Raw genomic sequence first — 26078 nt, 5'->3', positions numbered from 1 at the left:
CGCAGTCGTCCGATAACGTAAACTACCGTAGGCTCAAGAAAAACACCGTCGCGCGGGGCTCTGAACCAAACCCAAAGCCTGTCTGCAGAGCAGATACCCGCTGGATACGCTTTTAATGCACATACATGCATTCCTACAACCACAAAACGAAAACCAAACACATTGGGAGTAAGATGGCTACGGAATATTTCATTAGGAGGCTCTCAAGGGAAAAGGGCTCAGCCAGACAGGAAAAGCATCTTGCCTGATTTTTTCCCTACAACAGGACGAGAAGATGAGACCACGAGCTGTGTATAAAGGGGAAGGAATCTGTCTTAACTAGTAACATGCTTGACGACTGCATAACACGCAAAAGGGGTCAACTGGGCCTACTTCAAAGTATTCTAAAATATTTTTAGCCCTCAATGGCTGCTTGCAGCAGTTCTTTAGATGCCGAACGCTGGAATCTGTCTCTGCTTTAGCAGTTGGCCTTGGTTCTTCCCTCTCTTCACAAAGGGGAGGATTAAAGACCTTGGAAACATTTGTTTTGAACTATGCAGAAAGGCCAACCATCTATAAAGCGCTGTGCTGGGTAAACAAGCAAACGCAGCGAGACAGCGGTGCCACGCACAGCCGCCGGGGCCCCGGCAGGCACCGCGGCGGCACCGCGCGTCCAGCCTCGCCCTTCTGGGTCGGAAGAGAAACGTGGGGGATCCCTGACGGAGGGAGGACACGCTTCGGTTACGTCTAGCCTCAGCGGGGAGACACGCGTACCAGAGCCGGCCCGACCCGGCGTGCACACGGCCTCCTCGAACGCAACGGCTCGGACCACGTGCAAACGCTTCTCCCCGCGCTTCCCTTCGGCACGGCGGCCGGCGAGCCCGCTCCCGCTCGGGAAACTCCTCCTCGCTCCCTCTCACGAGGCTCTGCCGCAGGGCTTCAGGCTGTTTTTGCACGCTACAATTAGGCTGCCGGGCCCCAGGGGCAGCCCAAAGTTTTGATCATCACCTGAACGCGCTCCCGCGTCCGCTCCCGGGCTCTGCCAGTCCGCTCCCACCGAGCGGGAGAAAGCCCCCCGCCCCAGCCGCCCGCGCGGCTCCGCGGTGCCGTACCTGTAGCGTTCGAAAGCGCGAGGGACTCCATGGAGCCCCGCGGAGTTTGCTCCGTGGGCGTTAGGTCCTCCGGGAACTTAAGCGCGTTGATGGGATGTCGGGTCCGACACTGCTGCGTCGGCATCCCGCCTTCCTCTTCTTCTTCTTCGTACTTGGGGACTTTCATACTTCCTCTGGTCTCGGGGAAGCTCTGGTTGGACATGTCACTGTAGCTCTCCTGCGAGCGAAGCCTTCCGGAATAGTAGTCCTCTCTGCAGTCCTGGATGAAGCTGCTGCTGTGCCCCTTCATTGCCAGCGAGGAACTTCTCTTTGGGTTGCTGAAATGTTTAGCCCATAAATCTGGCTGGGAGGCCGGCACCTGGCTGGGGTTATACGAGGTCCTTATATTGCATTGGCTGAGAAGCTGCAGAGGGCTTTGGGATTGACTTTGCTCCATTTTATTCCCATAGTGATAGAGCTCCTCCCTGCTCCTCCACAGGTGCTCTCTGTTGAGGCTGGGGGTCTGACTGGAGAGGCTCAGCAGGTCCATCTGCAGCGAGAGCGGATCCACGTCCGTGGAAAGGCGGTTCGAGGTCACCTGCAGCTGGCCGCACTGATTCAACATGCTGTCCTCGGCCTTCCCTTTGTTCTTGCCGATTTTGGCGCTGCGGCGGGATTCCTTCGCCCTCGCGTTCTGAAACGCCGAATCCGACGAGTCCGAGCCGTTGGGGTCGTCGCCGATGCTGCACGCCCGGGAGCAGAATATCTGCCCTTGCTTGGGGAGGAACGGCCGGCCCAGGAGGGACTTCTTGCACTGAGCGCAGCAGAAACAGGTCTCGGTGGCGTGCCAGTGTTGACCGTCGTAGGTCATCTGGCCTTGGTCAATACCTTGAAGGGGGAAAGCACACAGAAAGCATTAGAATTAAGCCACATATTGGAAGTTAAGCGCTCTCTTCCTGAAACATTAAGTGCCCATCACTTAACCCTGCACTTAGCACTCGTCTTGAGCAGCTGTCCCACATGAGCAATACGTACCCAGGCTCGGTTTCGAACGGACTTCAGTGGGGTTTCTCCAGCGAGTGAAACTAAGCCCATTTCTAATTCTTTGCAGGTTCGAGGCTTTTGCTGAGGAGTTACTCAATGTTGGAAACGGCAGCAGAATCAAGCCTCGAGCTATTTCATATTAAAAGGTGATATTTCCGATCATAAAGCATAGGAATGCAAGAAGTTCTCCATAAAGGTCTTGAAGTCAAAGCAATAATATGCTGACTATTTAAAAACAAACAAACAAAAATCTCCAACCAAACCACGAAGGGGAATGTGTGCTGCCTTTCTAGCTGCATAGCAGAACAGGATCACATGCCTCGTCCCTCACTGCTCCGTTGAGCAAAAACACCGAATACCACCGTATTCACCTAGGAATTCTCTCCCCATGTCCGAGTCACCGGTGTGCAAGGCGCAGGCTGTGCAGGGCCAGGCACGTGGGTGCAGCGCGGGCCGGCAGGTGCGTCGCAGCCCGCAGGGACTAATGCTGCCGAGGACTTGGAGACTAACACCGTGTTAACGGTCTGCTTTATTCCAAGCTAAACTTGCTTTAGCACAGTTGTTTTTTTCCTCTTCCCTTTACAAGGAGTGAAATGCTTTTACCTAAAGGGTGAAGAGCTATACTTGTAGACTAAAGAGGGAGAAGACAGTGGGCGGGATGCAATCAGCTCCCTGCTCAATCACTTCAAGTCGTCTCATGGAAAAAGGAGCCCGTTTTCCTCACCCGGTGACCCTAGAGTACAATCCAATTCTTAAAAGTCTTAGGTGCGTGCTTAGCTCTAATTTATACGGCTGTTAAGTGCAACCTGCAGTGGCCACTGCTAGCAATCTGCAGCGCTGTACCTTGCGCGAAATGGCTGCAGTCCCTCTTTGCTCAAAATGAGCGGATACACAGCAAAACAGGGTCTCTGTCTTGCAAACCTGACGGGCTCAGCGCCGATCCATCTAGGGCAGCGCCCCGAGACGCCACGCACCAGTTCAGCCTTGCCTGGGCTGAGCCCGCGTGGTTGCACACAGCTCATTGCACACAGGGTAACCAGGCTTAATTATTTCTTATCTTTTACAGAAAATGAATCTTTTATCTCGGGCCCGCAGAGCGCATGAACGCTGCCTCGAAGCCACCACCAGCGCAGCCTCGTTTACGACGCAGCGTAACGTACCAGCGCGCAGGGCGGCGAAACAGCTAGTTCCTCGCACAAAACTCATTTTAAAGCACTGAATCTCCTTGCTCTGGAACTGCAGGTCGACTCTGATGCATTATTTCTCTTTAGCTGAGGACATCTATCCGTGGCTTAATTAAAAAAACGCGAACAGAAACAATAATGATTCCTAATGGACAAACATCTTTCCTGCCTTGTAGCTCATTAAGCCGAGCAGTCCTTTAGCAAGCTTGGCTGGCAAGAGTCTGAAATTAAAAGAGCCAGGCTGTCTAAAAGGAAAATGCTATTTTAAAGGAAAAATAAAAGCCCACATTAAATTGGGCAGAGAGAGAGAGAGATGCAGAATTAAGAAAGCTCCCACTTTGTATCAGTTCCTGAGGTTGCTCTCGGACATTTCCTCCGTGTTTCAATAAACCCCTGTCCCGCCACAGGAACAGGATAAAACCTGCCCTCGCTCCTCACCCCCGGAAAAGCAGAGGTTTTAACGACAAAGGACGGCTGCAGCTGCCCGAAGAGGAGCAAGGCCCTGCAGCACCTGAGTCCTCTCCACGCACCGGGAGCAGAGCGGGTCTGACGGGACCCCGGAGGCTTCCCACCGCCGAGCCCCCCCCCCCAAACCCGGCTCCGGTCCCCGCGGCGCTGTACCGATGTGCTGGGCGCAGGTGTCGCAGTACTCGGCGTACAGGGACTCGAAGCAGCTGCAGCAGTACGGCCGGCCGTCCTTCATGATGTACCGCTGGCCCCCCAGCACCGTTTCACATTCGAAACAGCAAAAGTGCTTCATGTGCCAGTGTCGCCCTTCGGCCTCGGTGCATTCGTCGGCAAAAATGATCTGGAGGTGGGGGGGGAGGGGGAGAAGGGATTGATCGCGGTAATAAACACGCTTATAAACAGCTTATCGATCGGGCGGACTGTCAAGCAGCAGAAGAGCCATTTATTAAAACGCGTCCGCCCGTCGCTGAGACAGCGAACCCGCGCGCAAGGGATGGAAACGGGTGGAAACGGCACCTCTCGGGAGGGGTGCACGCAGCTCTCCCCCACCTCCCTGCCCAGCCGTCCGCGGGTTTTATACTGGTAGCGGTCACTGCACCAGTGGGGAAACCGAGGCACACGGCACAGCCAAGAGCGGGCTCGTGAAACGGCCGCCTCCAGCGGCTCGGTAGACGCCTTCTTGCTGCCCCTGCTCCCCGTGCCCGGGCGGTGAGCCTGCACAGGGTGGGAAAGCAAGGAGGGGCCGGCTCTGCCCCGAGCCCCATCACACAGGAACCTCTCCCCCTCCTTGCAATCCGCGCCGGGTCTTTTAATGGAAGAAGTGAGCGTTTAAGAAGCCGAATGAAAGATTTGTATGAGAATTTGCAAGGATAAAAAGTACAGGAAGAAAAATTACCCAGCCTAACCCACCAGGAAATAGGGCCACTTGAATGGTTAGGAGTTGTTTTTTTACTGGTAACGTTGCAAATTTAATTGGATACATACGTCAATGTTCTTTACATTTGATGTGCATATAGCCTTGGATTTTTACTATTATACGCTTGCATGGATGGGACTTGGTATTTTATAGTACATATGGTTTTCCACACTATGGTTTTCATAAGTTTAAAAGCCAGAACAATTTCCTTTGCCAGTCTTTTAAACTGAGATTGACACTTGAGAAATGCTCAGAGTCAGTTCTGCATGGTTTTCTATATTCATTTAGTATTCCATTTGTTTGGCTTCCTGCATCCCTTTAATCTCCTCTATTAAAGCCTATTTCAACTCGTCGGATACTCAAACCACTACCTACCTGTAAGAAATACAGCACTCATCCTAGCAAAAGTTTCTTCTGGGAGATACATGAGAAGGAAACAACTCCACACACAAATGGGCTAAAATTACATAGCATGGGTTTGTTGTTACAGGAAATTCTTAGGGAAAGATCTCCCGGGCTCCCTGTGTGTAAACCAGGATCTACCTTAGAGTAACTCTAGGCAGTTTTCAACCAAAAATCCCAGAGTAACTCCCCTCAGATGCAAACTTGAAACCCAAGGAAAACTTGGCGTGAACCCTAGACAAAGCCAAATCATCCTATTTCCCACGCGCTCCCCACACACCTCCGTGCAGAGGTTGTCCGTGCTATGCACCCCATGCCGCTGTGCTTGGCGCTACATGAGCTGGGACAAACCCAGGAGAAATATCGTGTGTCAAGGAGGGGAACGGCGCTGTGAACCAGAGGATGTGCATTTTTGACGCTAACTTCAGTGGGCGGAAGCAGGATATTCCGCTTCTGTCCAGCTCGCACAGAGCGAGCCTTCTGATGAAGCTCATGTCTAGAGCCGGAGTTCAGCTCCCAGACTCGAATCACTGCCTGTCCTGCTGCTTCCCTCCATCCTTAGGAATCAGCTGCTTAACAAAAACCCCTTGCGTCTTAGAAAAACACTAAATTAACCCCACCGGACTGGGAGGCCCCTGTGTCGGCACGGTGCAGCGCCCAGACGGGCAGGGTGGAGGTTGGCTCGTTCTCACCTCGTCGCACGCCGCGCACCGGGGCTTGAGGCATTCGGCATGGTGCCTGCCGCAGTAAATCTTCCCGTCTTGGTAGAAGTAGATCAGGTCGACGAGCAGCTCGTTGCAAACGCTGCAGATGAAGCAAGGGGGGTGCCAGCAGACGCCGTGCCCCGCTCGCGAGGCGAAGACGGCCATGTCCCCGCCGTTGATCTGGCCCCCGCACTGTCGGAACGAGCGCTGCGTTTTAGGCGAGCCCGGGGAGACCCCGTCCACCAGGACCCGCAGGCCACGGCACTTGCTTTCTCCCGGCTAATTCACAGCTTGGAGAAAGACACCTCCCCGCCGGTGCCTCCTCCCCGCCGCTGGACCCCACCAGCGCGCCGTCAGGACGTCAGCCACCTGCCCCCGCTCTGCACCTGACGGCCAGCAGCCTTGGGACGGGGGACCGAAGGGTGGACCGGGCTCAGCTACAGCGACCGCTTCGGCCACTGAACACGGTGGGGTGCTCCTCCTGCTCCGAGGATTGGCCCGGGACCTCGGGGCGATCTGCCCACGCTCGCTCTGCGGTAAACGGCCGCGGCCGCTGCTCACCTGCTCGCAGATGGCTCCGGTCATGGTTACGGGGAACGGCCGGACATTGCCTCTCCCTAAATTTTCCCTCTTCCTTTGATTGCTGAAGAGTTTGAGCTCCCTCTTCTCCTCCTCGTCCAAGGAATTGCAATAGCGGACCTAAGAAACATGGATTAGACTCAGTATTAGCGGGGTCACTGATTGCCTGGCAGGGATCGGCAGCCCCACGGGCTCTGCAAACCTCTTCCAAGGCACTAAGAAAATTCAGTTTTCTCAATTCACACATGGAGCCATCTCCATATTCCAGCAGGAATCTACAGTCCTTACCAGCAATCGCTTCGAGGATCCATAAATCAAAAACCAACTGAAAACCATCATGTGACCAGGCCTAGGACCCTCCTCCTCCTCCTAACAAGTACCTGCTGTTGCACGAAGTGGTGCACAGTGGGTCACACAAATGAACTCAGTGCTTGGCTTAGGCGAGGCTAGAGAAAAGGCAGTTGTGTTGACTGCAGTCATCAGAGGGTTTGGTTAAAATCTGGAGAGGTACAGAGCCAGCAGGGGGAGGGAGGGGGGAAGACTGTTCTCTGGGTGCTAGGTCTCCAGGGGGACTTGCAGATGTCTTGAAACTATGATGTCTCAGCACCTATGCATCACCCAGACCCAGCAATCAGACTGATGATTTTCCTGCTTTCTCCGCCAGTCTCCAGCACAAGTTTGACAGCAGCCTCCATATATTTTTTTAGTATTTCTAGAGCGCAGCCCCCTTTTCCTGCGCAAATCAGGGAGTTCTGAATATTGTCATAGGGTTAAGGTTTGCGTGTTTGCAAAATCTCCATGTTGGAAGGTAATAAGCAAAAAAGGAAAATAAAAGGATATAAACAATGAATGTTGCACTTTCCCCAAACCTTATAAAAGTCTGAGGTTTCCCTAGACACTTCCATCTTGCAGCTTTAGTCCTTGGCTGAGCGCATTTCAACCGAGAACAGGACCGAACAGCCGAGGCAGGCCACGTTCAGCAACAGCGCCTGAACAGTGCTGGAAACGAGCGGGGCTACTCATGCGAATAACCAGCCCAGCTTGAACCTCCAAGGGGGCAAAACCGAGCGCGAACGGCAGGCAAAGCCTCCTGCCCATTTGCAGGAAAAAAAGCGCCGGATGGTGCCTCCAGGTTGCGAGAGCAAGGGTGGCACTAAAAGCTTGTGCGTGTATTTTTCCTGCTCCTTGCAGCTGTCAGACGCTGCGGGTTTTTCACCGCCTGCCAGGGAGGAGCTGCAGCACCAGCCGGCAGTTCGGGGCCCCGAGGGCGCGCGAGGCCCCTGGAGCTCCCGGGGGCCGCGGCCGCCGCCGCCGCGCTCCCGTGGGGCCGTGCCGCGCGCGGGCGAGCTCGCCGCAGCCTGACCTAGGTTAAAAAAAGCAAAACAAAAAAATTCCCAAAACTCGAAGTTATTGGCACGTCTTTTCCAGAGCTGCTTCTTCAAAAAAGGAGCACCAAAGTCATTTGATCTTTACGCAGGGAAATTTTGCAGGCTCCAACATTCATGCTGGCAAAGGCTGCACCTTTTTTTTCCTGCTCTGCATCTTTTCTCGCAAGATGCAGTAACGCTTCTGTCTGCGCTGGCTGGGTTGGACTCCGACTCGGACTTTTCAGGCCCTTGCAGCTCTCAACTCGCGCTCGAGGCGAAACGCCTCCTCGGCGCGCAGCCTTGCGACCCCGAGGCGAGGCGAAAGCAGCGCTCGGGAAGGGCTTTTGCAGCTCGCTTCGGATTGGGCTCTAGCACCCCGAGTCACTTCTAACGCGGCTCTGGCCTCCGAGGGTGAGAGAGTTTTGGTTTGGTCCCCCCCAGCCCACCCCGGCGCCGTCACTAACCTCGTTGTCGTGCGGGGGCAGCTGGTGCAAAAGCTGCTTAATGCGCGATTTTTCGCCGGGGCTGTTCACGTAGGGCACCTTGTCCTCGGGGAGGCAGCTGTAGTACTGGTGGACCTGGGGAGCGAGAGAGGGGGCTGCGGCAGCGCTCCTCGGCTACGGGCGGAGAGCCACCGCGCCCCGCGGGAAAAACCCTTTCCAAGCAGCCCCTCGGGATACTGCGAGTGCGGAAACAAAGCACCTCGCTCTTGATTTTTTTTTTAATTATTATTATTCTTTTCTCCCCCCCCCCCCAGCAGGAGCGCCCGAGCGTGGTGCCAGCGCCCGGGCCGTCTCCCGGCGGCGGCTCGCTGCCCTCAGCTCCGCCAGCCTCCAGAGCGCGGGAGGCTACGAAGGCTGCGCCCCGGCCGCCTCCGTGCTGCCGGCCACCTCAGCCTGCCCCCGGCAAGGCTCCAGCACCGGGACGCCGCTACCCGCCGGAGGATCAGCTCTGAAATCCCCCCAGCGACGTTCAGAGGTAAGAACCAGCAGAAGCGAGGGTAAGGACACGCTCTCGCCGCCCGGCTAAAGCCAGGGGAGGCTCCTGGCCTCCAGCACCTCCAGGTGCTCAGGCGGGAGCAGGGCGCTGGACGGCTTCCGTCAACCTGTGCTCAGACAGAGAGATGCAGACTGTTTTTACGGTGCATACAGCTCCTCCTGCCTTTGCCACCTCGAGATAAATCTCATGAGACGCTTCCTCCGCTGCAGAAACCCATCTCAGAGGGGGCTGCCCTGCCGGCAGATCTAGCAGGGCTTTCCCAAATGATGCTCCCTCTGCAGGGGCTTCTGCTTAGCTTTTCCCCTTGGCTTTGGGCTTCGGTCCAGAAAGCAACCCCTGGCCCGAGCTGGGGCAGAGAGCCGCGCGGCGAGAGCCGGGACACGTGAGCTCCCGCGGACCACCACGAGCGACCGGGCTGCACCGGGGGCCGGCAGCGGGACGAGCTGGCAGCAGAGCGCACGCGCCCCACGAGCTACATTTAACAGGAAGAAGTCGGTTTTGTTCCAGAATAAATGTCTGAGAATGGCAACAAGCAGGACCGATTCAGCCGCGTTCAACGCTCTCCTTCGGAGCTGCCTGCAAGCAGCGCTGCTCTGGGGCTTGCCGTTGCTTTTCCTCCCGACCTCTCCATTCCACAGCACCTCTCTGAGCCAACCCTAACGTCCAACCTTCCTATCACCAGGTTTTGTGAAAAGGGAGATTTTTAGTGGATTTCCACCCGTAACTCTGCAGCGCTGCTGACAAGGGAACTGCTCGTGTCATGAAGCTGAGGAACACCTGAGCGTACGCCACGGCACAAACCTAGATTTGTTTTGCTAAGGCACAGCCGAAGCGGACCCATCAGCTATGGAAACTGCGAAAGAAAGAAAGGCTGCTAAGTGTTTTGCTATGTTAAAAAGCAGGCAAACTACGTACACGAGAATACTTACTTTGCATTTATAGAGCATTCTTCACCCAGGGACACCAAACTTCTCTACAAACACTTAATTCTTACGACACTACCTACGGTGGCACGTCTACCCACTGGAAAGGGCTGCTTGCGGCATAACGACGGTAAGCGGGTTCACGCAGCTAGCCAGCAGCCGAGTTCTCCAGGTCTCCTCTCTGCTAAATTTCCCATGCGGATGGGCCGCCTGTTTCAGCTGCGCTCAGGTTCGGTTGCTCTGTTTCTTGCCACAAAGTCCTTTTGCCCACTGTGTCCTTGAAGCTGGCAGAGTCCAGCAACGATTTCTTTTTGAAGAGCTGCCAGATTGCATCAGGCTGCTCAGGTCCATGAAGTCACGAGCTGCCAGAGGCACACCCCAAGCGAAAAGAAGGGATGCGTGTTTTTCTCGCCGCCGTCCGGCCGCCGGAGGGGCTGGGAGCTGCCTGCCCGGCTGCCCGGCAGCGTGACACCTACGGAGCGCCTTTCCCGCTTCCTCCGGGAAGTTTTCCATTTAGTCCCCGTAGGTCCGCGGGAAGCGGCTCCCGTCACATCAGCAACATAGCTCCGCAGGGATGGGCGATTTGGTTGGAAAAGCAAGACAAAATAAATACAACAGGCTCCAACCTGCGCCGCGCTGCCTGAAACAACCCGATGGGGGTTGCTTTGGATCCGCATCAGCTCGGCGAGGTGCTCCGCGCGGGGGCCGAGACGCCCACCTTCCCATGGGAGGGAGGCCTGTGCCCGCGGCGCCGTGCGGGGACCCCGGCCCGCCCCGTGGTTTCCTTCGCCTGACGTGGCCGAGGGATAAATCCTTCTCCCGTTTCCGCGCCAGGCGCGCAGGAGCGGCAGGCGCAGCGCCCGCGGCGCCCTCCGCCCAGCTGCCTGCCTTTGGGCGAACCCTCATCTCGCGGCGGGCTGCGGAGGGAACATTCGGTGGCTGATGAGGTCTCGTCTCACGGGTGTTGTCTGGAAGAAGATGGGAGAAAGGTCTGCAGAAAACGCTGACTTGCTGGAAAACTAAAACTGTTCAGTCTGTGCTTCCCTTTGGTACAAAAGGCCAGTATTTTCCATGAAAATAACTTGTTTTTTCCATCCAGTTTTAGCTCAGAGCATGCAGGAGCCTTTGAAGTAGGTGAGCACTGCAGTTGCTGCCACTGGCCTGACCCAGGCACCACACGTATCGGTGGAAAGATCTTCACCAACCATGGGCTGCCATGACCCAAGTAAGATGGATTACATATCCTTTTTAAACCGCGCAGTATCCTTAGCCGTTCTGTTATTAAACGCTCGTGCTGCATGACCCAGCAGCTCGGCACCCTGCTGCTGCAGCAGGTCCACGATGGCCGTGGTCACCTGAACAAGCACTAACGCACACGAGCCACTTGAGGGGCTGGCCAGGACCTCCCTCCAGATTGCCCCGTGGTCTTCTCTTCGCTGCCACCTCCGTTCACGTCTGGACAGAAGAAACCCAGGAGGGATCTGGACAGCATCAGGCCAGGAGGTGACAGACCTCGCCGGTCGCCCTTGAGTGGCTCGGGGGATCGGGGCGCGCGGTCTCCCTCCCCGCTGGCCTTATGAGCGCTCGTCCTCGCGGTGAGCGACGCGGTGGAGCAGATACCCATCTTTCTACCGAGGCCGTGTTCCCCAAGGTGTTATTCCAGTCTTCAAAAGGAAAAGGCGGTGGTGAGTGGTTCCAGCACAGCGTGTTTTAAAGAAGGGACTCCTAAACAAAAGCTGATACGTGTTTTGGAAATTAGTAACTCCTTTGAGCTAAAAGGGAGGCGGGGAGGGAAGACAGAAAGAAACCTGGAGAAAGCAAAGAACGCAGTGTAAAACGAGTGTGAGGAAAGTCTTTAAAGTGGAGCCAACTTCATTCAAAGGCACTGAGGGAAGTAATTACATTAGTTTACAAATGCCTTTATGTTCTGCAACCTTCCTAGGTTTGAGGTGTGTTTCCAGTTTAACTTTGACAAACCTACCCCAGCCCTGCTAAATAAGGACAGCTTATTCTGGTGGCTCTGTGGGCTTCTAGCGACTAAAGCCAAAATCCACCTAAGTGCCACGGAAAACACGTCTGCCTAATGCACCCACCTAGCACGGCTGCTCTGCAGGGAGCTACAACTGGGATGGACTACAAAGGAGCACGTGGCCTCCTGGCGCAGTCCAGCTGATGGGTGCCAACTTGCTGAGCTGTAACAGCTCCAGCACACCCAGCTGGCTGATCACACCTTGATCTCACCAAGCCAAACTGTCCCTGAACCTGTACAACGGGCTGCAGGGCTTTTGCAAGGAGCCCTTGCTGTCCTGCATGCAACCACGTGCTGGAACCCCAACCTCCCCTAAAAGGCTCTGCAGGGTCAAGGTCACGCCGGGGCACTGGGTGTTTTGGGGAGGGGGGTCAGCCCTCCGCAAGGTGAAGGATTGTGTTGGGGGGCCTGGGGGATCATTCAAGCACCCGTCTGGCCCGGCTCTGTAAATAATTACACGCGGTCTGCTCTAAATCCAGGCGCACGGCAGTCGCTCGAGGAGCGTGCCAGGCCGAAGTCCACCTGCCGCAAGGAGAGCATCGCCTTCCCTGGGACCAAGCCAGAACTGCCCTCACTGCAAGCGCTGCTCGCACAGCCGTGTGCATGGTGGCTTTTTCACGAGCTATTAAATGGCCTTTTACACCGAGCACTTTTAAAATTGATAGGCTTCTCAAGAAGCAAATGTGGTGTCCTTCTATGATTCATATTGGCCTCTCTTGGAAAAATAAAGCAAACACTAAAACCAAACCACACACGAATAACTCCCTTAAAGTGTCAGGAAAATTTTGCAAATGCTTTTATAGAGCTCCACAGATGAGAGCACGTGTAAAACTAGAAAATGTGTTCAAATCGCTTTGGCCAGATTTAGCACGACCTCTTTTTCCATGATTTTCGGATACAAAGCATTTATTTATTTCTTTAAGAAAAAACAGCCCTTGTAATATGGCCAGGCGCTCTGAAACAAAGCAAAGCGCAAGCATTGCTGCCCAGCTCGGCTCATGCACGCGCATGCAGCCAGCCACGTATCCTGGGAGGGAGCCCGGCAGCAAGAAGGCACGCATCGAGGCCCGGAGACCTCGGCGGGCTACGCAGCCCCGTGGGCAAGGCACTGGGCCAGCACGAGGCACTCCTGCCTCCCTCTTAGCTGGAGGCAATAACGGGGTCTGCTGCTGCATCCCAGCCCTGAATTACGGCAACAAAGGCAGACTACAAAGAATGGTAATTCTAATAAACTCTATTTGCTCCGGCACGCTTTGCAGTTCTCCTTGCATTTCCCTCCCACGACTAATGGCAGCAGATGAGTTTTAGCGTTGCTGTTCACTAGCTCCCCATTGCAAACAACATCCATTACTATTAAGCTTTTGGAGCTGTGCAATTCTCGGTCTATAAATGGTCCTTCAAACACATTACTGCTTGTTGGCATTAAAGAACACTTGAACCAAGGACATATATCCACAAGTGTTAGACTTGTGAAAGCACATGCAGCGATTTCTCTTCTTCTTTAATTTTTTTTTAAGCAAAGAATAAATTTGGGTTAAATGGAGTCAGAAACAGCACTTTCAAAGGTGCTTGAAAGTGTTTTTTTGTTGTGCTGTACCGACCAGCAGACCCGCTCTCACACTGCTCGGTCCCTGGGAACATCAGCAGTGATGACCATGATTTGTTGCATTGATTATAGTTGACATGTTTCTAATTCTGCTGGGTATGCCACTTAAAATGCTCTTGTATTTCTAACTTGAGTGGTAGCATGTTAGAATAATGTCATAACAAGTAAAAGCTGTAATTGTATGCAGGAATAAAGCTCCAAGACAAGTTTACATTGTGTACTCCGGGATTTCTCTATTTTCTTTTCCATTTCCCGCTGTTCCCCTGCCTCTTACCTCTCCTGTCTGCTACATGAACACATCAGATTTCAGAACCACGCAAACCACTTCAGATTCATGTTTTCCTTTCTGTGGCCTACCAAAAGAAGTCGATTCTCTCCCTGATAACAAGATTGCGCGAGGATTAAACTGTTTTAACAGCTTCCATCGGCTTACGAGGATCAAACAAACGCCTTGCGATGCAGAAGTGGAACAGAAGTGCAGCGCACAGTTTTGCGGCTTTTGCCATTAGCAAAGCAGGGGAGGTGAGCAGCATGGGGCCCGGTTCGAGCCACCCCCGTGTCCGTTTCGGGGCAGGAGCCTCCCAGCTTTGAACGTAACCCTCTCTGCGTGAGGGTTATGGAGCTCCGTCACGGGGAGGTGGAGAGGTGACTCCATCGCTGTGCACAGGTATCACATGTAGAAAAAGCGTTTCATCTGCGAGAACATCTGGGGGAGGGCTCAGCCCGGCGGACAAAGATCGGCATGGTCCGGTGCCCTGGAGGCTGGACTTAGCTCCAGCCTTGAAAGGAGACCCACTAACTGCAAGGCCGTCTGGATACTGAACCAGCTCACTGGGGACGAGATGGACTTAACACCTCCTCAAAGTGGATAGCTTTCAAAAATATGTTTAAATGCAGCTTTTGGATGATATACTACGGTATGCATGTGTGTAAGGGGCAGAGTTAGAAGAGACTACAGCTTCCAGCATGGGTATACGTGACTTCAACTCCCCTTCGCCAGCCCTCACATTGCCAGCTGACATGTTTTGCTCTCATGATCAGGTCAAGGAGGGTTCTTAAGAGTTCTTGGTGGGGTTTTTGTCACTTCTTTATCTGGGCATAAATTAGCTTATCAATTCCTTGTTCTTATGCAGGCTCGGGGTATAGGGTTGCTCTGGTCTGTCTTGCTGCATGTGACACTTCAGCTTCTGGAGGAGCAAAATCGTTTCCTGAATTCACAGCACCCAAAAGTGGAAATAGCTCTGCTATTGCTGGGAAGCGCCTGGAAAATGTGGATTCCTCAGTCTACTTGCTTAATTTCTGCTCCTTTTGTACCAGCTGAACCACGCCAAAGAAGCCAAGCAAGTTCAAGTATTGCTTGGCACATCTAATCCCTCTGAGACAAGTGGCCCAGTTAGCTCGCTTTCTGCCTTTAGGTAAATGCACGTTCGCTGCAGGACTGCCTCAGCCGTCCCTTGCACGCTCAGTGGCCTGAACAACAGCTGATGGAGCTTGGAGGTATTATAACCCAGGCCTTTCACGTGTGTCTTGCTAAAGATCCAGAACAGGAATCAACACATTTATTAGCCACCAAATACATTCCCTGTGACAGCTACTGGTTTCACACCACACTGCAAAGCTTTCAAGACCCAAGTTCTAACATGTGCCTTACAGTGAAATGGTCCCCTGAACCTTAACGCTACCAGTTTTAGCTTAGATGAGGTTTTCATAACTTTTAAGGGACCTGATTGGAGCAAGTGTGCAGTTAACAAGAGGGAGTTAAGCTCTTACAGTACATGCACAGATCTTGAATCCTGGCATGTCTGAGCTATACAGAAAGCCACACTGCAGCTGAAATAGAGGCACATCTTTTGTTTAATTTAAAATCTGTGCCTATAACCAGCTGTTCCTATTATTGAAACACAATAAAGACAGAAATCCTCAAAAATCCCTTATATTCAGAAATTCATGTTGGTATGTTTTAACCTTTCTTTGGACCTTTCCAAACCACAGGCCCAAGGAATTCAAGGCTGCACATTCACATGTATTTATACACTCTCTGCCCAAGAATGTGAAAAACACATTACAAAAGTACTTATTTTTAAGCATCTGTCCCCAAACTCGATGCCAGCATAAGGCAGATCAATTATCAGACCAGCTCTAACAGACAAACCGGCTCCTGAAACTGCTTTCCCAAGGCTTCGGGGCCAGTCCCAGGCTGGGATTTTGTTTCGTTCAGTACAAGTTTTTACTGTTGCCTGCTGGTTTCAAAACTTTTGACACTTACTTCTTTATATAACCGTCAAACCGTATGCAGGCAAAAATGAGTCTCAAAGACTTAAACCTGAGCTTCTGTTTCTTCTTCTGAACGGCTGTGTATCTCACAAGCACATTTACATTTCTATCTTCCAGAAGAGAAGTTCTTCTTCTGCTGTATGATATTTTCTCATTACGGTCTTAATCCAACTGGAATTATAACTCACAGGAGCCCTCTGGTCATCCTGCATAGCCTATGCCATGACAACGAATCAAATTTTCTAATCATGCTGTAATTTATTGAGCTCAATCTTGGGTTTTTACCCCTCACTCTCCCTTGTTGGCAGGTTGCCACTGAGCCTTACACCACCTCTGATGGTTTGAAACCTCTTCCAATTTCCTGCCTGAACGCATTCAGAGCCAGTTTATATCTATGTTCTTGTGCCAGAGTTTTAGCTTGAATAACTACTCTTCCTCCTTTAATGCACAGGGAGGGATCACATCCCTTGGATTTGCTAGGATGAACAAACCAAGCCCTTCCAGGCTCCTCAGCAAAATAACCTTTCCAGTCTCCTGATTCCCACTGCTTCCAGTCTGAACTCCTCTTTCTTGAGCATAGATGTCATGAACTTTTGCCAGTTTTCCTGAGGAAATTTTACCATGTCTTATGCAAGGGTATTATAATACTTTTCATATTGCTGTCTTCACCCCTGTGTTATAAACATATTTAGAAACACATAGCATTTACGATGGTTATGTAAACTCTTTGAAATCGTGCACACTGATCAACCATAAGATAAGGGATGCACTTTCAGCTCAGCTCTTCAAAGAAATCTCTGGATCACTGCCTATAAAAAATGGACCGATATTTTTTTTTCTGTCCAGTAATGGGCACTGAGTGACAAACCATGACTTTCACATGGTTGACAGGTATCATGGACCAGTTGGATCACACTTGAATTAGTATCCAAGAATTCAGGGAGACTGCGTAGGTTTGGGCTGATTCTCCTTTAGGTTACAATTAACAAATATTTTAAGCTATGGATTGAAGGGAGTATCCGAATTCTGAAGTGACCTACTGAAACTGCCAAAAAACTATGTCATGTTTGTTGGCCAGCATCCCCTCTGATATCCTGTAAATTGCTGCGCTGAGTGAGATGTGAATGCTGTCTCCAAAGAATATTGAGGTAGGAAGGCTCTCTTCCAAGTATAATAAGAGAACTGCATTAGTCTTTCAGGGGACTACTTACCTCCCCAGCTCATATGCTGTACAGAGATTTTAATAAAGTAGAATATTACAGAAAAAGTTGTTTCACTTCATCTGTTTCGTGTCAAAGAAATACAACAGTGAAGCAACAGAAGGTAAAGGAAAAAAATCACTGCCTGCAAATCTATATTTTCACCCCACTCTGACAGCAGTGTCCTCCGATCAGATTAGACTGGGGCCCACCAGCTGCTTCATGGCAGCTGTAGGTTTCAGCAGCCGCTTCAGACATTTGACTTCAAGAGGCTCCACATCACGTACGCACACTTGACTCATCGACCAGAAAGCCACATGTCTGTCTGCAGTCTTGTACTCCTCCAGCGCCAGCAAGTTGCTGCAGAGATACCTCCTAACCACATCACTGCTGTCTGCAGGAGGTAAACTGCACTGCTCCTGCACGTCCCTGCTTCTCCATCCTCCCACAGGGCACCTCCCACTGGGGCCGGCAGAGATAGGGAGTGGTGCTGGGAGCATACGGGCACCAGCAATTGCAGAGAAATTCAGGGTGCTGCTCTTCATAAGGGGACAACAAGGCCTGCTCCTGACCCTGCATGGTCCTTTCACAGTACAGATGGGGCACACCTCGCTTTTGTCTCCCTAGAGGTTCCTCTGACATGCGAAACGCCCCAAAAAGGGCTCCTAGATGAGCTATGCTGGAAGGATTTCAGCGCCTGTCTCAGGCACTGTTTACGGTACCAGACTGCTCTTCATTTCCATGGTGATTACCGACAGGTCTGAAGTAGCAAATCTGCTAAAAGATCCAGCAATGTAGATAGAGAAGCGTAATTAGAAAGCTGGTATTCATTTCAAGGAGCACAGTGACCAATGAAAGAAACAAATGCTGAAAAAACCTAAAAATAAATTAACCTGGGTCACAAGACATCTGTACCTCTCACTAGAGCTAATAAGACTTTTTTTCATGAGCATCTTGAACTCCTTGAACGAAAACTACCTCTTAAAATGCATCCACACTAAAGACATCTAGGGATCAAATAAACATCTGGTCTTCTGCAATATGTCACCACCGTGCCGAAAGATGGTTTCAATCACTGTACATGCTATGCTGTACTCATGAGAGACTATGTCTACCTGGCCAGGTGTAGGCAGTCACCAAACAGCTGCCTTTCGACCCAAAGCTATGGGGACATGGGCTAGCTTGGGCTCCAGCAGCTGTTCACATGTCTGGACACAATGTGGTGCAGAGAGAAGGACATGCCAGCGTGGGGACAGTCCTACCCTGATGTGCCTTTGGAAATGCAGCCGTGTCCCCTCAGCCGAAGGGCAAGCGGAGCTACCTCATGCCCATCTGTACCTGACCATACAGCTGTGCCTTGTACCTCCTCGAAGGCTCAAAGAGAGCCCCTAACATATGGAAGGTGATAGAAAACGAGGCCCTTGCCTAATTAGCATGGTTGGATGGCAACAAATGAAACATACGGTGCTGCAGAGCGTAAACCAAGCACGGAGCAAGGCTTGTAAAGACAAGAGAAGACAAAACCCCAAACAACTGCATTTTCTCTAATCAGACAGATAGCATTTACAGCCTAAGGGTGGTGCCAAAATATTTCAGGAAATGCCTAAGTCCTTCTGAATAAAACTCAGGAAAACACAATATTTAAAGACAGTAACTACAACAACAAGAATGAAAGCTTTCCACCCTCTCCCAGCCTCCTTACACGCTTTAAAATGATTGCCATAGCGATTATCAAGGCTAACCTCATTTTGCAATCTCCTCTGCAAATTAAGTTCTGAGTTGAACATGTAAAAGATCAGCATAAAAACTAAGCGAATCATGTAAACTGCGGAGAACAGAAATCAGTGTGCTTTTCACACCGACAGCATGCTGAGGTCTAATCCATCCTATTAAATTCCCATACAGAGATATCTAAACTTCATTCGAGGGATTCTTTCCAGTAAGTGGCAGATGTCACACTTGAAAAAACAAACCCCAAAATACTTGGCCCGTTTTTAGCGTGACCTACCAGCTCTGACTGTTTGTCCTGGACTCACTGTATGGGCACGGAGGGCCGGGAGAACAGAACGTGTCCAAACAAATCTCGTGGACACACTGGAGTCCTACCACGTTTTTTCCGTGAAACAGTAGTAGGTATGTCTGTATCATATGTTCCCTTTCATAACCACAGAAAACTCCATCCTAAAAGTATTTGTTTTTCTCCTCTCAATTGCTAATTGCACCTACAGACAGGAAAACAGAAGTTCCACAACGATCACATCTCTGTTTTTCTCTTCAGCTGCGTCCTCAGCCCGTATCTTTCTCTGAACACCTCTACACTGCATCTAGAAACCAAACTGCATGCAGAAAGGGCTCACAGCCCTAACAGAAAATCAAGCCAACTATTTCCATGGAACTATTTCCATAAAACAACCCTCTTTTCGGTAACTTTTCGTTTGTCCTTACCTGTTCGGGTTTCAGGCCAGGAGGGACCCACGCGTACTCTTCCAAGGCACAGCCGGAGTCGTCATCGGAAGTCGAATTCCTCTGGAAGTCAAACATGAGCTTGGTGACGGTCTTCTCCATCTCCAGAGGCATAACTGTTACGATGTGCTCTTCCTGGGAGCACTTACAGTGAAGGCAAATCTTCCTGCAGGTTGGGGCAAGGTGGGGGGGGAAGGGAAGGAGGAGAAGAAAAGATCCCTGGGTGAGTTTCATTTCAAAAAAAAAAAAGAAAAAAAAAGAAAGAAAAAGAAAGAAAAAGAAAAAGAAAGAAAGAAAGAAAAGCATTTTCTGCCAGTCATCGAGGTGCAGGAACTCGAATCACCCTATAATTATGCGGCAGCATTTTCCAACGCAGCGTTTCTCGCGCGCGCAAGAAGGAAATGAAAGTCCAGATTTGCTCTGACAACATTTGGCAGTTGAGCTGAGTCAGACTGTCAGATGTTTGGGGATATGTAATTGCTTGTCCCTTTATTATACTGCAAAGAATACTTCCAGCGGCCAGTATACGCAAGCGCCAAGTCCCTGCCTGGTGCGTATCCGCCCGCCACCAGTACCTGCAGCGCAGGCACCACGGTTAGACCAGCTGAGCCCTTGGCCAACATATGAAATGGTGGATTGACTGGGAAGCCTTGAGTGACAAGCCCCTTTAGCATGCCGATAGCATACATTTACTTATTAAAGTAGCATAAAATTGATTATAGTCTGAACACATAAAACTAAACTAAATTAAAGGAGGCTACAAAGCCCACAGTCACACTGCGGCGGGCTCCAAGCCGCCCGGCTCGCGCCGCGGCTCAGCGGCGTGCCACCTCGCACGCTGCCCAGCAGCTCCATGGGGCAGAAACGTGCATAGTAAGAGCAGCAAGAATGGTGGAAAGGTTGCAATTTAACAGTCGTTAGCCTAATTCATTGCAATGATTACTCTTTTTCACATTCCTCCACCCTGCAGGCTGACAGATTTTTTCATGGGCTTGCACCCAAGCAGGGCTGCTTTCTCGGCAGAAGGGCAGAGCAGCCCTGCTCACCCGCACTGCTGGGACATTCACTGCAGGTAATAACGGAGGAAAAGCAGGGGAGACAGTCAAACCAGTTGCCCAGGGGGCTGGAATTCAACACAGTTTAGGACAAGGGGAGCACGGATGAACTGGGGTCCCACCATCTACTTCTGAAAATGCAACGTTCTTCTGCAAGATGGGCCAATGGCATCTGTTTTAATCACGTAGGACTCTGTTAATTTGCACTAATGAAATGCTGTTGACTTCTGGAGGGTTAGATATGATCTCCCTTAGGTAGCAGAAAGCAGAATCAGGCCCACATCTCACAAATGTGGCAACACACAAAACAAGGGAAATGTTACTGCTGCAGTTGCAGGTTTCTCTGCTGTAAGGTAAAGCAAGGAAAAATCAGAGGGCAGAAACAGTTAAACCTCAGGAGCTTTAATTTTCAGACACCTTGCCTTCTTTTCCACCACTGCGTAAAAGCTAGCTAAGCATACCAGTGCTGAGATCCAGATTTGAGTCTAAGTTTCCACTTGGCCATTATAGCACAAAAAACGCACGCTAGCAAAAGTCAAGAGGCACCGTTAAGTCAAGCCAGGGAGATTTGCCAGATTTTCCCATTTCCTGCCTTTCATCAGATCTAAAATACACACAGACCCAAACGCACCCCGAGTGTCTGGTTTGCATCCAGTCAGAGAGTCTCAGCACTGCCTCTGGCTGTTACCTTAAAAAATAATCAAGGCACAATTTCATGTGAATACTTCAATTAATCAGCTACTGTGGAAAGCTTCTCCGCCTCGGCAGAGCTGTTGGCTTCTCAGCCGTTTCCATCTCACTTCACGATATGATTAGACGTTGTTCAATATGCAACAAGATGTTAAGAATAATTAATATCTTCAGAGCTCAAGATTCAGCTTTTGAGACTTAGACAGTTATTCTGACAGAGTTTAGTGCTTCTTTGCCAAATTCAATTTGCAGGGTATCAGTCACCAGCTTCAAAGAGAGAGAGCCTAACGGTCCAAGCTCAGAGAACTAATGAAAGAAACTGCAGTATCAGGTGGCAAAATGGAGAAAAGAGCAAAGGGAGAGAACTGGGGCGAAGGCAGATTTCTTTCTGACCGGACTCCTGGATGCATTTCCTAACAGGCAGCTCGCTAGGAGTCCAAAGCAATGCTCATGGCCATGAGCAGATGGAAATAAGTTTTCCACTCCCTCCATGCACACGGTGAATCGCAGACATTGCCACTGCTCAGTAAATTGGCAACTCTCGTTAGCAGCCTCAGCTACCCATCAGCAAACCTCGATTTGCTTCCAGTTTGTATGAGATGGGCAGCAGCTCTCCCCGTGGGTCTGATTCTGAAATCAGTGGAGAGGATCCTGCATTCTCCACCAGGAGCTGGAGGAGGCTCTCCCGTGAATTATCCAACCACTGGACTTCTGGCTGTTATCCTCATAGTGGGATCCATCCACTTTGGAAGAGTTTGAGCCATGGTGGCAAACCAAAGGGCTGCGATGGAGGCGCCTGCCCCATACCGAAGGCGGCAAGTGGCACGGCACTCCTTGGAGAGCACATGAGCACTGTGACATGAAAAAAGGTCATTCTCCGCATTTCCCTCCTCCTCCAGACCGCGACAATGTGCTTTGTAAAAGCTTTGTACCTTTAGAACCCGAGCACGGCGTTTCTGCCGCTTCCCTGGGCGGAGGGCACAAACTTGAAGATCTTGCCCTTGAGATAATTCGATTCTGCTCCTTTCCTCTCATTAAAAGTGAAAGATTAACAGTTTTAATTACAAGTATTTTATTTACATTAGGATATGTTGCTTCATAGGAACGATACACAGTGTCCTAGGAGTATCTTTCAACCACTACGATATGGTTTCCATGACTTCTTTGCTTTGGTCTCACTTATTCAACTTTATTTTATTGTCTTCCAACTCAACATAATTAAAAATAATTCCCAGAGGCACAAATTTAATATAAAAATGTACATTTCAAATGTGAGATGAAACTGAAAAAGCAATATCACCAATTGCACTCAACAGCAGAACCACTTCAAGCACGCCAACTTGATAAATGTGCCAGGACCCAGCTGTGTGTGCCAGGATGACCAAAACACCAACGCAGCGTTACTGCTGATGTGCAAAGCCAACGTGTTCGAGAGGGCAAGGCCGCCGCTGCCGCCGGCCGCCGAGGTCCGCTCCGCACGGCACAGCCAAGGGAGCTGACCGCTGGTATGCAGAGACAAGGCTATTTACTCATTAATACACAGGAGGGAAGAGCGTCGGGGCCTGGAGCAGCTCAGCGCTCCCCGGTAGTGCGTCAAATACCTTACCATATAAAGGATGCCTCAGCTCAGGTAGAGCTACACGGCCTGCGAAGGGATAAATCCATTAACTTCATTCTGTCCAGACACCACCGCCGACTAAACAGTACTGAAGCTTTGTTAACAGAGACGTTTGCTTCCCAAGTCCTGGGCAGCCCCTAACTGTTCACTACGAGCAGACAACCTGATGCTAATTAAGAGAAGATCAGGGACGTTTTTAAATGAGAAGGAAATAAGGCCAACCGCTCAGTGCCTCTCTGGAAATCTCATCTTCATTTCAAAGCAATTCCTTCTTGCTCTTGGCCACCTAAGAGTATGGGTCACGCTCTGCCTCCACACGCTAGTCCAAGAGAAAGTGATGAGGGTCTGCAAGCTCATCCAAGGGAGGTCCTTGGCAACTATCATCCAGAGGTCTTGAGCAACTATTGGACTTACAGAATGGAGAGGCCACAGGGTTAGGAGTATTTCGGAGCTGTTATTAAAGCCTAGGAATACCCTGGAATTTCACTTGCCTTCGGGAGCTGAAGATTGAAGAGAAGATACTCGTGGACATGTGTTTTCCCAATAAAATGGGAAGAGCCGACAGTGCTACCAACTTCAGGCATGGAAAGTAGATAGAAGTGCTTGGAAAACAGTGGTAGCTTGTGGACAGAGAGGAAGAGGAGGAAGCAGCACACCAGCTGTGTCACTTCTAGAGGTCTGACTTACAGAACAGTCTTAGTATTTCTTTCCTGTAAAGAGCTGCACACTTGTTTGCCCTGCAGCAGGGCCAGGAAGAAGGGAAGTAAATAGGGAGAAAACAACATTTCCTGGTTTGAGATTTAGTTGGAAAGAAGCCTGCTTTGAATTGACTTCACATGGTACAAAGAAGTAACGGCTTGAAAACAGATTGAAAAATTTGTTCTACTTGAGGTCAGCACTTCATCTGATGAAGTTACAAGATGGATGTATTTTATTTTGCAATGTCTGCTTTTACACAGTGCTCTTGGCATGACGGCTGGTGTGCTCCACCGAGGAGGAACTAACCCCTGCTTCCAGTTACATCCCCACCCATCCGCTGGCGACGAGGGAAGGGAGCAGGACTGGATCCATCACCCCTTGCAACCCTCAGCAAAGCTACACCAATCCTGTTCTTCAGAAAGAGGCACAAAAGGAGGATCTGAAGCCAACAGAGCCAAACACATCAAGTGGAGAATCTGGCTGCGAAGTCCCTCCTAGCTTGAGATTCAGAAGCACATTTCCAGCCTAGGTCCACGAATATAAAGTTCAACATGAGTCCAATTGACTTGCAGTCTCCCTGGGACAAGGAAGTCTCTTGTTAAATGCAGTGCTTAGCACAGCACAACCTCTGCCATCCCTGGCGTCTCTGAGCAGCCCTTTCATAATAGCAACAGAAGTAACAATAAGTTAAACTATGTGGAAAACACTAGTGCTATCCAAGAGGCTGTACAGAGAGCTGTGAGTGTGCCCAGAGCTTTCTGAAGAGAGATGAGGTCTCTCTGCTGCAGAGAACTTCCAAAAGCTCTAAACTGGGAAAGCGCAATTATGGCTAAAATGCATGGGAAGGCAGGACAAGGAGCAGAGAAAGCTGGAAGGTAACAGGAGAAAGAAAGTGGTTCTTCATAAATGGTTTCTAACTCCAGAAACAGAGCCTGCTAAGCTGGCCTGTCTCCAGAGAGTGCAGACACCGGGTGTCCCCCGAAAACGGCTGGTGAACAAGCTGCTTGTGCCCAATTCTCAGGCTGTACAGTCAGGATTTAGCTCTCCTGGCCTTGTTAGTGCACCAGCCCCACTGCTGCCACGAAAACCACTTCGTCTGCCTCCTCTTGGCTTTCGCACCAGGGCAGCTCTGGTTTACCTGGCAGTGGGGAGGGGGGCAGGAAGGCACCTCCGAGGCTGCTGTGCCCTGTCCTGCAGAGGGAGAAACGTGGGCACGGACCCTCGTGCGGCGGCTGTGCCGGTTCCTCCCTGTGCTTCGGCCAGGCTCACTGCTCCGTTTGTCCAGGCTAGGAGAGGCATGGGGAGCACATCCTGTCCCGGGCAAAGGAAGGACACGGGTGGACTTGCTTCTGACCAGGAGAGCTCAGCTCAACCAAGTGCCCTGCACCAAATCACCCCAAAAGTGTCAGCAGACTAACCTGCCTCCTCCTGAGAGCTGCAAGAACCAAGGCAGAGTTCAACAGCGCAGCAGAAATGCTATAATTCTTCTTCGACAAAGGAGGAACCCAGCAAACAGCTCTTATCACCCACCAGCGCTGCTTATCTCTATTTCTCATTTGCTTCTGCTGGGCCAGAATCAGATAGGTCATATCACGGAGCAACTTCGTTACCGAGACACCGCGAAGCAAACACTGCGCCCTGATGGCAACGCGAGCCGCCGGCTCTGCGGGCGCCGGGAGCCAAGCCGCCTGCACCACACTCGATATTGAGGGATTTGCATGCATGTGTGCACATATTAACATAGAAAATTGGGAATCCCTCAAAAAGCAGTTCTCTGCCACTCAGCTGAAATGCAATGTGTAAAAGTAATGGGGCAATTCTCCCTTGACATAAGATGTATTCCACAGTCAGATATCTTCCAATATAGTGCCATCCTTCTGACTGCAATAAGACTTTTCAGTCAATAGTCAGTCACTAAATCACAAGTCTTCCCTGGAAATAGGAGAAGCTGAGGCTGACACATGTGACCCGTGAGCCTCTTAACAAGGGCTTCTTAATATCTGCTGCTGTTATCTTCTCCCCTCATTTGAGAGCTAACGAGGCATGCTTGCACCTTCAATAAGCTCCAGCTACACAGACCCATTTCTCCTGACCCCACAGGCAAACATTTATCTAAACCAAAAAAATAACATAATCTTTCACTTCTTTAGAGAGAGGTCTGCAGCTAAAGCTCTTATCCAGGACAGGTATTGCTCTCTCTTTACATAGACAGGAAAACTGAGGCACAAAAGGCAAAGGTGAACAGTATATCCCCTTGACACGGGGTTTCTCACTTTTTCAGGCTGGTTCTGCATCTGGAGATCGCTGGGGAGAAACCCAAGAAGCCATTGGGTGGAACAGAGCGTGGCGCAACTCATGCGACGCGCTTGAAGAAAGGCCACCTTAGGGCTTCGCACAGCCGCGTTTGCTAACAAAGCTGCTCCTCCGCAACCTGCTGCAACAAGAGGCTGCCAGGAAGAGGGCAGGGAGGCGGCAGCATGCCCAACGGCCGTGCCGTGCCAGCAGCTGCCGGGCACTCGCGTGCTGGCCTGGCCAGAGCGCGAAGCTTCCAGCGCGCAGCCCGCGGGCTAAAGGAGCAACAGGCTTCAGTCCTCCGCCTGGCTGCTCTCCCTGGGGGCTTGTTGCCACCCACAGTCGGACACTGCAGAGCCTGGCTCCCCAAATCACACCCACGTTTCCTCCTTGACTTCTCCATCACCTCCCTAAACATCAGCTTCATCAGAGAAGCACCGAGTTGTGCTCTAAACAGGCAGGTGAGGTCTGGCATGCAGTGCTGCATGAACAACCCT

The 26078-nt window shown here is 51.1% G+C and overlaps 1 protein-coding gene across 3 annotated transcripts in view; it reads right to left on the bottom strand.

Annotated features, from left to right (window-relative positions):
- Window positions 1-26078, bottom strand: part of PRICKLE2 (prickle planar cell polarity protein 2) — a 39994-nt gene that overhangs the window by 9304 nt on the left and 4612 nt on the right. The window contains exons 2-7 of one of the 3 annotated variants that reach the window (XM_062585311.1): window positions 19210-19393; window positions 8199-8312; window positions 6350-6487; window positions 5777-5980; window positions 3920-4106; window positions 1092-1958 (exon numbers count right to left, since the gene is read on the bottom strand). In XM_062585311.1, coding sequence (XP_062441295.1) covers window positions 1092-1958; window positions 3920-4106; window positions 5777-5980; window positions 6350-6487; window positions 8199-8312; window positions 19210-19341 — 1642 coding nt within the window. In that variant the 5' untranslated portion in view covers window positions 19342-19393. Of the gene's footprint in view, window positions 1-1091; window positions 1959-3919; window positions 4107-5776; window positions 5981-6349; window positions 6488-8198; window positions 8313-9662; window positions 10134-19209; window positions 19394-26078 lie in introns of those variants that run through there. The other 2 variants (XM_062585312.1, XM_062585313.1) reach the window with 2 other exon arrangements.

Source organism: Rhea pennata, chromosome 12 (genome assembly GCF_028389875.1).
Source record: "Rhea pennata isolate bPtePen1 chromosome 12, bPtePen1.pri, whole genome shotgun sequence".
NCBI classification, from domain to species: Eukaryota; Metazoa; Chordata; class Aves; order Rheiformes; family Rheidae; genus Rhea; species Rhea pennata.
This window is presented reverse-complemented; position numbering and strand designations above follow the sequence as displayed.